Here is a 13,322-nt window from a genome sequence, read left to right on the forward strand (position 1 = left end):
GATTTTAATTTGTTTCTCCATGTAACAAAACTTGTTACTTTCTAAATAGGCTTATCTAAATTATATCAATATTTTAGATTATGCTATATTAGCGTATAACTATGCAAATTTTTATTGTTTGCTATATTAGCATGTATGTATATTAGGCACATGCCATTTAATTGATGAAATACCTTTGCATGAAACTTTATGCATTCTGTGATACTCTTAACTAAGATAACTGTGATATAACCTTATATATGTCGATTGCATCAATGTATATGTAACTTCTACCTAGCACATGCATTTTATTAGCAAGAATACCATGTTTATTTATATATCGATTGCGATAATATGTTATTTTATCTAACACATGTATTTTACTAACAAGAGGACCATGTGGAAGATTAGCCTTTGGCTAAACATGTATTTTATCCTCAATAAATAAAGTTTATTATTATTATTATTTATTACAAGCTAACCGGTAATAAGATTTATTTAGATATATATTTTAAATGCCGCCGTAACTATTCTCCATAATTATGTTTATTGAAGATTTAAAAGAAACTGTGGTTAGGTATACAAGTAGCAAACACTAGTGAAAGAAAGTGTTTTTTGTTTTGTTTTTGTTTTTATAAAAGCAATAGATAAAGTCTTGAGTGTAATCAGCCCAACAGAACTCAAAATATCAGTAGTGCATTTTATAAACTGATTCTCTATTCATATAGTAACAGTGATAGAGACCTAACACCCGGGCCTGGAAAGTTATCCCAAGCAGGCGCTTTCTTTGAGGAAGCATTGTATAAAGTCAAGAGTGTAATCAGCCCAAGAGAAATCAAGATCTTGTGCATTAGTGCATTAAACAAATTTTCTATTTATAGTGACCCATTGACCTTTGACCACTGGACCTGAAAAGTTATCCCAAGCAGGCACGTTCTTCCAGGAAGGACTAGATAAAATCTGAGTGTAATCAGTCCAACAGAATTCGAAATACAGTGCACAAACTGATGCTCTATTTATAGTAAGTGACCTTGACCTTTGATATCAAAGGCTGAAAAGCTATTCAAAAGGTTAAGCAAACATTTTATTACACTGCATAAAGTCCATGTATGTACACACACAAGGTTCTACACTTAAAGTTGATAAGTTGACTTTAATATTCATATGGTTTTTTTCTGTATGTTATTACCATCTCCGTAACATATTGGATGAAGTTGATAAGAGTTTAAATTGAATCAGTTGATGAGTTTCTATATATAGCAACATTGACCTTTGCCCTGACCTTGGAACACTGAAACACAACAATGTCCGAAGTATACCTTTGCATAAAGTTTGACCAAAATCCATGAACGAATTAAGTTGTTAAGTGTTTAAATTGAATCAGTTGTTGATTTTCTATATATAGCAACAGTGACATTGACCTGACCTTGGAACCCTGAAACACAAGGGTATACCCTTTTTTGACCTATGTATGAAGTTTGACCAACATCCGTGAAAGAATGAAGCTGCTTAGTGTTTACATTGAATCGAGACGGGACGGGATGATTTTCTATATATAGCAAATGTGACCTTGGCCTTGACCTTGGATCCCTGAAATACAAAGATGTCCGAAATATACCCAAACTTGACCTTTGTATAAAGTTTGACCAAAATCTGTCAATGAATGAAGTTGCTAAGTGTTTACATTGAATCGAGATGCGACACGACGCAACGGGACAGGACGGTTACTAAAGATGTGCAGGGGTCCTAACAACAAATTGTGTAATTGAATTGGAGAATCCCCGTTGTGGATCCCACTTCTCCCCCTAGGGAGCCAGAGTATTATGAGAGAGACTCTCTGTTAAACGACATTCAGTCTTCTTAACCAAGTAATGCTCCAGACCATTGGTTTGAAAACATCATCAAGCCATACAGAAGGACTTCAAAGGATGTACTGTATCAGGTGATTTATGTCCTCGCAACAGCCAGGGTCATGAGGACGGGTGTCACCTATAGAAGAAAGCTGCAATTCGAAGGAAGTACATGTGTTGACGGAACAAATACATGTAGTTACTTATAAGGATTTCCTATGTGCAAAGGGCTATAACTCCAGAAAAACTAGAACATGGACACTGGATTCTAACTCAAACTGTAATCCATTATACATGTATACTAAGTTGCAAATAATATGGAAAACAGTTAACTATGAGAATTTCCTATGTGCAAAAGTGCCATAACTCCAGTCAAAAATGGAATTTTAATACATGGTTCAACCTCTGTAATCTATTATGATAAAGCCACAAACAAAGTTTCAAATTGATATGGCAAGCGGTAGCGAAATAAGTCCAAACAAAAGTTTATTTTGATAATTTCTTATGTGCGAAGGGCCATAACTCCAGCAAAAAAAGGAATGTTTACACGGGATTTGAACTCAAACTGTAATCCATTATGACAAAGCCACATATTAGGTAACAAATTGATGTTGCAAGTGGTAGCGAAAAAAAGTCTGGGAAAACATTAATTATGAGATTTCTTATGTGCGAAGGGCCATAACTCCAGCAACAAATGAAATATTGACACAGGGTTTGGACTCTAACTGTAATCCATTATGATAAAGCCGCATACTAAGTGGCAAGTGGTAACGAACAAAGTATGGCAAACAGTTAATTATGAGAACTTCCAATGTGTGAAGGGCCATACATGTAACTCCAGCAAAAAAATAAAATATTAGCATGTGATTCAAACTTAATCTAATCTGTAATCTATTATGATTAAGCCACATACAAAGTTACAAATTGATATGGTAAATGGTGGCCAAACAAAGTCTGGAAAACTTAAATGTGACTGCCGCCGCAAATGACAATGTGTGATGACGGACAGACTGATCCTTAAGTTTTCGCCATGCTTCTCAGGCGGCACAACCAAGGAAAGGCAGAACAGTGAAGAAAGAAAGGAAAGATTTAAGATCCCAAGTGTGTTGCAATGGGGGCAGAAGATCTATTTTGGTCTGTTCAATGTCCCCCAAGTAGTAGACATGAAAATAAATCCCCGATTCTTAAGGGGGCGAACTTTTAGCCCCTCCCCCATGTACATTGTATGTAAATTATGTTTTGATAGATTCGATGACTCGAGTAGAAAATTGTTTGATTCATGTAATCTTGAAAAAGAAAGTAAAGGGACATAACTCTTTATGTAGACTCCAATTTAAGTAATTTGTGCTGATCTGACAGATCTGTCAATTCAAGATCTATCTGTACACCAAATTCAAGAAGAATTACACATTATTATATGTTTCGCATGTCTGAAATTGTCTGACATTGTCAGTATGGTAAGTTTTAAGCAAAACTTCAAAACTATCTAAAATTTCTGGATATTTTTTTTTCAAAAACAACGGGAAGAAAATCTTCATTTTAAAGAAAGTGGTAGCTATGGGAGCACCCTATGTATGTTATAAACATAAAAGTAGTGGTACCTTGCAAAACAATAAGCAAATTTCGCAAAACCACCAATTCTCAAAAATCACCTAAACATGACATATTTTATCTAAAAGGAAACTTGGAACTTATAGAAGTAACAAACTATATCTGATATATAACAGAAAAAAAATGTGAGGAAATCATGTGAGGGACACAACTCACAGGAATATTATCCAAAGGAAGACAATCAATCATAACCGCACAAATACTTAGAGTACATAGCAAGTGTTCCTAGTTTAAAACAGAGAGTATGAGTATTACTTGAAACACATTTTAAAATTATATCAGAAATAATTCTCAGGGACACCATCTAAATGAAAATTAATTGATTGATGTAACAGTCGAGATGCATTAAAAATCCTCCCCACATGGAAAGTAAAACAAACATTACAGTAAAATGTTCAAACCTGGCGTGCATGGTGTCAAGTTTTACCTTTTGACCTTTTGAAACTTTGAGCTTTCTTGGCAAATTTTGAGCATTTTTAAATATCTCCCATTCTCATCAGATGTATATGAAGTGCATAACAAATGGAAAAATAAAAATATGAATGATAAACTGGCAGAATAAGATGTATAGGAAAGCAAACAAAGGGGCACAACTCTTCAAGTTCATGAAAATCCAGCCCTTACTTTCTTCTATTTTTAGGATGATTCCATACCAAAGTCAAATAACTTTGCCTACTGCAACTTCCGACAGATCAATGACCCTTGATGAGACTTATTTAGCTGTCAAAAATCAGACCAAAAAATACTGCAGTACAATTTTATGTCAAATTACGTATTAGTGGATTTTAACACCACTGTAAATATGAATTTTTAACAGAAATATTTTAACATTTAAGCGAACACATTATTTTTACAATCCTTTCAATAACAGATTTAGGGAATGAAGGGTTTAAATGTTGTTTGTTGATGTTTAGTGGATCGAAGAGATACATGCATAACATTTTTTTTAAACACAGTTTTTTAAAAGATATGATTAAGGTTTCAGACTCTTTTCGGTTATCAGCATCTTGTGAGGAAACTCCATGTATTGTAGCAGAAAAATGTCAACAAATAATATGAAGTGTAGTGCAGTTGATATAGAAAGCTCAATTCCTGCTATATATTTGTAGTAAAGTTGTCAAAGAATCAGATATTTGGCAGACCTTTCTTATACATATGACTTAAAAGTGGTTGCGAGGATTTATAAAACCCAAAAAACAAACTGACTCCTATCCCTTATTCTGTCTTTGCGTATTGCAGAGTTATCTTTTCTTGTGAACAGGTATTGATTGTTATATCATTTGTTTGTGAGAGTAACGTCATCAATTTTCGTGAAAATGACGTAATTATCTCACACAAGCCAATGATGTAACAATCAATACCTGCTCACAAGAGAAGATAACTCTGCAATACGCATAGACGGAATACCGAGAACAGTGTGGAAATATAGATGAACTGAAGGTATTGAAAATAACGTCAGGTAATTCGAGTAAAATCATAATTTTACATATTCATAATGTGTTTATACAGACTCCCTTAGGAAAAACACATTCCATACATGTTTTCAGCCTTGTTCTCTAAGCTTTCAAATTATTGAACCTGGCACAGGGACTTGGCACAAATTACCATCCTATGGTCCCCATTTTTTATATCATACATTATATAATACACATATATTAGAAACTAATACCAAGTCCCTGTGCATGAAAATAATAATGGCGGCGCCCAGTATGAAGTTGCCTTGTCGACTATATGTCATGATTTATGTAAAAAAACAAAGGAGGACAATACTTAAAAAAACATTTTCTGTATATGATCAGTTGGTAGTGATAATTGACCATATTCTAACTGTAAATGATAACCAAGGGAAATACATAGGCGACCAGTGCTGAAATAATCTTGAAAGTTTAAAGTTTTGCTAGTAAAGTGTCTATGCAAGGTGGCAGGGGAGGGAAATTAAACACAAGGCTAAATCTGCCAAGGTTGAATAATACAAATTTAAGTTATGAACCCTTGGCTATTAAGATGGTGAGATAACGAGGTTAGATCGTAAAATAAGATGCGTCTTCAGCAGTATGCTCCAGTGAAATTACACTATAAAGTCAGCACAGTCCTGTGCTATCACAAGGAGACAAACATGAACATACCATAGACTCCAAAAACACAAATTAAATATGCACAAACTCACCACACGCATGCATCTAGCAAATGGGGGAGGCCATCCTTAAATGACCATGTATAGCTGTTGATAGGACATGCATTAAACAATACTAAATCAAACCTGAAGTTTATTTTGACATAAAGATCTTATTTATTTGGATAATTTCATGGAAATGATGACTTGTTATTTAAAACAAATGATTTGTTAATTTCAGCTTGCATGCACTGTATGAATGTTATTTTTATAACATTGTACCCATATGAATCCATGATTGTCGTGAAGTGGTGCTTTATTTGAATTTAATAGATTTGATGCCCTATTACCTGACCTGGAACGCATTCGTAGCCATACCGAGACAATACAATACTGTGGTATAACTGTATATATGTTTAAGCGTCTGCGAGACCAGCTGTTCTAACTTACAAACGTCCAGGTGACAAGAAAGAACATGAGAGAAATGTTTTTGACTTTTGACAGGAGCTGTAGGCAATTCACACTTTTCAATTTGTACTATTCTTCTTTTTGGATAACGACGCTTTAACCTTTAAACGATAAATACATCACTGGTGTCAATCCGAGCAGCATCAATACTAAAAACGTCTTTTAATATTAATGGCTACCAAAACCTTGCTCCTGGTTATAGATAAATGCTATGTCCCAATCACCTGCCCTCTGGACTGACTTTTAAGTAAGTTGTTTTAGTGCCAAATTTTGTACAGCATGATTATTTAGCTTCTTTATCTTAATCCTTCCATCGTAGGTATCTTGTGATAAAATTTGTTGTTTGCCTTACACTGTTACAATGTTTCAAGCTCCTGAGAGCTTATGTTAACTATGACATATATTTAACGTACATTTTTGTAATATAATGATTCTTGTATCTTTTATTTTGAAGTAACATGCCACTATGCTTTTATCCGATAATTTTAAGATAAAAAAAAAACACACACACAAGCTTTTAATCATGAATTTTTCCTTGAATGCGCCTATGTAAAATCTTCGGCACGAAAGTTAAGGTATACTGTTGATGCCGACATGTACAAATGTATGTAAACTGTAAAACGAAAGTAGGTCTGCGCGATCGCAAACATTTAATGCTGATATTTCCGCATAAATGTCAGTTAGTACTTGATGTGATAGCAACGGATTAAACGAGTGTTACCTTGTGTTGGATTCTAGCACATCAGTGTCTCAATACATACGGTATTAATCTGTTAATGTTCGATAATTATAAACGTCTGTTTATTATTACTGTCCTGATTATGTTGTGAACTATTTCCGAGTCACGTTCTCGTATCAAGTGCGCTTCCGGCTACGTCATAAAATGCAAAATCTTTTTGATATTTATTAATAAAAGATAGTTTAAAGAATAAACTAGTTAATAAAACAATATCAATACATTGTAAATATTACGACGTTTGATCATAATCTGGAAACTAGAACATTTTTTCCAAAAAAGTGTGTTTTAACATTAAAAGAAAAAAAATTGAAGGGGAAAAAACAAATTTGTTCTTTTATGAATTGATGAAAGTGATACAGAAAAGAAATATAGTAAATAATTGATAGTAAATTTATCAAAAACATCATCCTTAGAGAGTATGTTCTGGGCATGATCGTTTAGAAGCTTTCCAATACTTTAAACTCTTTCAAACGCGCATCAGCTCGAGATTAGGTCCTGTTTACAAAATGGCGACTGGAAGTAGCAAGGCGGATTAAATTGGAATTTAAATTGCGTATATTTCGGCAAGTAAACATTGTTCACAAAGCCCATGTGGTCTGTTCATCTAATTTAGTCAAGATGTACTAAGAACAGTCGTTGTTTAGTCGTTAGGGTCATTCACAAAATAATAAGCATTATTATATAAACTAATTGTAATTATTGTCAATAAAATGAATGATTTTAAAATTTCAGTAAAAATATGAATCTAATTGCCAATGAAAATTATCATTACCTTCCTTATATGCATAAGCCGATAAAATTATCATTGTCTTATTTTTCCATATTGATCTAGTTACTGGCCACCAGTTTCAGCCCACAGCTTCGCCTCGGGCGGTAATCGGACCGATTATAAAGTGAATACAGAAAACAATTCGAAAATAATACTATAAAGTATATGAGTTCGCAGGTGCCAAACTCGGGAATCAATTCTCTTAAATGTTCGCAGTATGGAAACCATTTCATATTTTGCCAATGTTAACGTTATACTATCCGTATCGACAATGAGGATCCCATCCTAAATATCTATATATAGCACATGCTCTCCAAACATCACTGCTTCTTGATTTAATTATGTCTTCCAATACCCAATGGAAACCAAAAGTACCAATTATCACATACACGCTGTCTTAAGTTGACTTGTTCCCACCCTGTCAAATTCGAAAGTCTCACCAGACGTCTCTTGACATCTCGAGGTAAAATAACCCATGCTCTATTCATTCTGTAATCTCTTGCTGCATTTTTAAAAATGCAGTCATAGAGATTCATCATTAAAAAATATACGAACAAGAATTCAAAGAGCGAACCTGTGATACAGAAGATTCTCTAAAGGTGAAATAGAGCAAATATAATCCACAACGACATTGCATCAGGAAACGATAATACTAAATATAAAGGTAAATATAACAAGAACTGATGACAAAAGAGCCCCTATCAAAAATAGAAACCAGGTATACCGGAAGATTAAGCGTTTTCTGCACCGAAGGTCTTTCTTACAAAAAGGTTAAACAGACATATTCATTGGACCGACGTCGTGTTCTGATCATGAATAGTAACCATTTTTGTCAGGAGACAAGCATCAATCGGAATTCGTCGTGAATTTCCATCAAAGTTTAAATTTAATTTTGCGACGAGACCGGCCCCCGAATACGCAAGAGAAATTTGAAATGTAGACTTTGATTTTGTTGAACCCCGATAAAGTGGTTCACCTCTTCATCAACAATAGACGACAAAACACAGCCGATACAATGTTATCAACCCCTGTCACACTTAGGACTTACCTTTTATATCAATGTTCGTATTTCCCCTGCTGAGAGCTACGGCGATATCCCCGTGGGATTTGATTGGCGGCCTAGCCAGAGGACTTGCGCTGATAATGCTGACTAAGGGTTTGATGGGCTCGGCATGGGCAACTGCAACGGCACTAAAGTTCATGTTAATTTTATTCGAATCGAAAAAGGGGGCATATGTTTAAAAAGAAAAGGGAACAAATTTAATGTTTTACCTGTTAATAGCATTATGTGATGGAGGTTTAAAAAAATAAGCAAGCATTTCTGTTGGTTCTATATGCCCTTTTCGCTGCGAGGCAGTAAAATACTATAGCTGATATCAACGCCAATTCTATATTAAATATCTTCTATATACATTTAAAGTCAATACTCATACACGCACAATACTGTTATGCTAAAACACACCTATTCTTGCAATATAATGAAGTTGTTATCATATACCTACCAGTACATATTTTTCTTGCTATTTTTCCGAGTTCTTCAACCATTTCATTGACATTTTTAAGTTTGAATATATCTCCTGGCTGCCAAGGTAACTGATCAGCACCCTCCACGCCATCCGCCAAAGTGACCACAAATAATCTATATCCTTCTTCACGCGCATGCGCTGCCTGTTGAATAGTCTCCTGTACAAAATTTCCTAATCCACTTGTAACAAAAACTGCAACTTTCCTCACTTCTGCCCTGCCTCGTTTCCGGAATAGCGCTCTTCCGTTTAACAGTGCGATATGAGTTTCTGGCTCTCCCATGGGTGGATTGATATTCTCCAGCTCCACCAGCTTGTTCCTGTCGCCGGAGAGGGGTATAGGACGGGCCAGTGTTGATCCGTATACGATCACCCCCGCGTGTACTTGGTCTCGCTCGTGCATGCACCTGAGAAGCGCGAGCACCGCCTGTTTGAGTTTGGAGAAGTCGTGAGGGGACACGGCACTCGTACCGTCTATGATGAACACGAGATCGAGTTTCAAAGCACAATCTGAAAGAACAGAAATATAATCTGTAACGATATGCTAAATGTAAAATCATAGTTTGTGACATTGATAGTTAAAACATTATCATAAAGAATGTAGAATACACCAGGGTACGGCATATATTTGCAAGACTTGTTGGATTCAAAAAGTCTTTAGGAAAAACCAAAAGCTCAATTATATTCTAAAGTATAGACGGAAAGAGCAACTTTCGGTTTTCAATTTAGAATTTAGAACGGTCACTCGAAGATCTACTCTGACATTTTTCTTTGACAATTGCCAGCGGAAGTCTGTTGCCCGTTTGAAAACGACATGTTCAGAGTCCAGGAATACTTGTTACAAAAATAAAATAAAAACATCGCTCTACAGAAAAGATTCCGTGTTTCGTGATGTAGTGACAAAATTCATTGTTACTTGTAAAATTAATGGTAAAGGAAACATTACTGAAAACTTATGAACGATATTGAGGAATACCACGTTAATTCTACATTACGTTCTATGACGTGTGCCAGTGATCATTACACTCGTTGTAAATCCTCTATGAGACAAGAATTATGATTGCAGTCTGTACATTTTATGAAAGCAAAAATATCAACATCTGCAGTGCCAGCTTGTCTAATAATAGACTCAAAACGACCTCTACAGTGCCAGCGTGTCACATCATAGACTCACAACAACCTCTATAGTGCCAGATTGTCTAATAACAGACTCATAATGGCCTCTACAGTGTCAGTGTGTCACATCATAGCCTCACAACGTTCTCTGAAGTGACAGCTTGTCTAATAATAGACTCGCAACGGCCTCTACAGTGCCAGCGTGTCACATCATAGACCCACAACGACCTATGCAGTGCCAGCTTGCCCAATAATAGACTCACAACGAAATATACAGTGCTAGCGTGTCACATCATAGACTCACATCGACCTCTATAGTGCCAGCGTGTCCCATAAAAGACTCACAATTACCTCTACAGTGGCAGTGTGTCCCATAGAAGTTTCACAATGACCTCTACAGTACCAGCGTGTCGCAGCATAGACTCAAACAACATCTGCAGTGTAAGCTTGTCCCCTAATAGACTTTCAACACCATAGACTCACAACGACATCTGCAGTGCCAGCTTGTCACATCATAGACTCACAACAACCTCTACAGTGCAAGCTTGTCTAATAATAGACTCACAACGACCTCTGCAGTGCCAGCGTGTCACATCATAGACTCACGACAACCTCTGATGTGCAAGCTTATCCCTTCATAGATTCACGACAACCTCTGATGTGCCAGCTTATCCCTTCATAGACTCACGACAACCTCTGATGTGCCAGCTTATCCCTTTATAGACTTACGACAACCTCTGCTGTGCCAGCTTATCCCTTCATAGACTCACGACAACCTCTGCTGCGCCAGCTTATCCCTTAATAGACTCACGACAACATCTGCAGGACCAGTTTATGTCAATAAAGATGTTTCGAATTTTAATGAGGCTAAATTAACTACAACTCTATTTTACACAACGTTGCAGAAATGGTTTTTTCCCTTTGCACGCTGGGAAACAATCACGCTAGGGACTTGCAATGAAGCACGAGTGACGTCACGTCTGACCTACGTACTTCAACAAATCGGAGGGCGTGATTTGAAACGGAATATGGTAAATGTTATATTCTGTTGGTACTTGGTGTCGCTCCAGTAGGAACTTTGAACATCAACTCACTAACACTAGAGCATGGAATTCGTGGTAGAGATGTTATGGACAATCAACGTCAAAATTAGACATGCTATATATACATGGATTATAGAAATAGTAAAGATGCCGTGTGGTCGCCTGTATTTTATATCTGTTTGTCATACTTTATTACTAAACGTTTATGTTACTTTCCACGCCTCATTTGACATTCATATTGGATTTGAATGCCAACTGAAAGCAGTTCAACGTATATCACAACAATAATATTTATATCAGATTGTCGATTGCTTAAAATCCCCAATTCGACGACGATAATCTGAAAATTCTCTCAGAAATGAAATAAGATATCCCATGGTGACGTCAATATAAGAAAAAATCTATATGACCTTCACAGTTGCCTGGGTTTCATACATTTTAAAATACAAAGTAGCAGAAAACATGAATACAAAAATACCAGAAACCCGTATTGGTTACAGAATTTAATTTTGGAAGATTACCAACGCGATTGACCATGTTTTGTAAAGAATGAAAATAACAAACTACAAATTGTTCCGATCATGCCATTCTAAAACTCCCCACCAGGACTTCACCGAACTTTAGCAATTATCGTACCCATTCTCGCGTTTTATAAATCATACTTATTAATCAATCCGTCATTGGTAAAAACGTGTCAAAATCAAAACAACAATCTATGACTTTAAGAAAAGGACATTAAAACTTGAAAGTGGTCAGAGAAAATATGTTGCTTTTTCGTGAATGACTAAGTGCACTGCTGGTTGGAGATTTATAAAGGACACATTCTTGCGTTATTGTAGTAAAGGAACGCCTTACTGAAAGGAACATTACTATTCTTGTCATCTATCAACAACTCATGTTTATCTATCGAACAGATACCTTATAAATATGTTTATAAATGATAACCATATTTTTATGTTAACTACTTTTAAGGATATTAAATCATTCTTTGTTTTTTCAGGCCTACATTGTTTATGATAACAATGTATTGCAAATTCTATCGTGTGAGATTATCAAAGCACTATAAATCCGTTACTTACTTAAATTGTAAACGGATGTTATCAATCAAAAGTAAAATAAAAAACAACCATTGTTTATAAACGGAGAGCTGGTCCGGACCAATATTAAAGCATTGTCTACCACCAGCTCCATATCATTATCTCCGAAGGAATTTCTTTTCAAACAAAAACTTCCAATGACACATTGAATAGCAATATATTCCACCTTGAGGAGTATTTCAGATAAAAGTTACAATATAATGCACTTGAGATCAATACCATAGCAGCTAATCTGCATCTACGGATGGACAACGACAACTTTAACAGTCTTAGCCGAGTTGACAACCAGAAATTCCTCTGGGTATACTAGACGGTGTATGCCTACACTAAATGATTCAACCTCTAACAGGAACTGAGATGCATGAAATCTTAAACTCGTGACACACTGTCATGTCGCTTAGGTTTAGATAAAGCAATTGGTTCATGTCGCCTAGGCTCAGTTAATGCCTAGGCAAGCAATTCGGTCTAGTCTCCATACCAGAGAGAGCTGATGTCAGCTAAAACTATGTCCAGCACGCGTAATCGCATGTACGAGATTGACAACACGGCTCGATGGAGATCCAATAAGCTCATAGTCTTGAATTTATCATGATAGACTCGCAATCGCGTGCTTGAAGTGATTTCAAACAAACGTTTCAAAGCGTTTTTAATCTTTTCATTGAAAATTAGTGGAATTTTCTATAGGACGTAAATCTACCAGGACACAATCACGGTCGAGCTAATTTGAATGAATCGCTCAGCCGCCATTGAATTTCACTCGGAATCTGGTTTTATGAGGCGAAATTGAGTTTTGTCATGTTATAACCACTAAGATGTTTCCACTTCTCCATGCGATGAATTAATCTCAATCTGCCTTAATCAGTCGCTATTTACAAGCCTTCATTATTACTTTTGCATTCTGTCGGATTTCAATTTTCGTAAAATGTAAGAATTCAACCTGATTTAATATGCCTGTCCAATGTGCCTTCATGATTACATCTCTGCACACGAACAAGCAGGAATCACGAACCACGG

General features: G+C 35.8%; 1 protein-coding gene across 2 annotated transcripts in view; it reads right to left on the reverse strand.

Moving 5' to 3' along the window:
* The window catches only part of LOC110453492 (protein PIF-like), a 94,483-nt gene that overhangs the window by 20,296 nt on the left and 60,865 nt on the right, over positions 1–13,322 (reverse strand). Inside the window, exons 3-4 of one of the 2 annotated variants that reach the window (XM_021502449.1) lie at positions 9,032–9,562; positions 8,578–8,709 (exon numbers count right to left, since the gene is read on the reverse strand). In XM_021502449.1, the coding sequence (XP_021358124.1) occupies positions 8,578–8,709; positions 9,032–9,562 (663 nt within the window). Of the gene's footprint in view, positions 1–8,577; positions 8,721–9,031; positions 9,563–13,322 lie in introns of those variants that run through there. The other variant, XM_021502450.1, reaches the window with a different exon arrangement.

Source organism: Mizuhopecten yessoensis, unplaced genomic scaffold (genome assembly GCF_002113885.1).
Source record: "Mizuhopecten yessoensis strain PY_sf001 unplaced genomic scaffold, ASM211388v2 scaffold7349, whole genome shotgun sequence".
Taxonomy (NCBI): domain Eukaryota; kingdom Metazoa; phylum Mollusca; class Bivalvia; order Pectinida; family Pectinidae; genus Mizuhopecten; species Mizuhopecten yessoensis.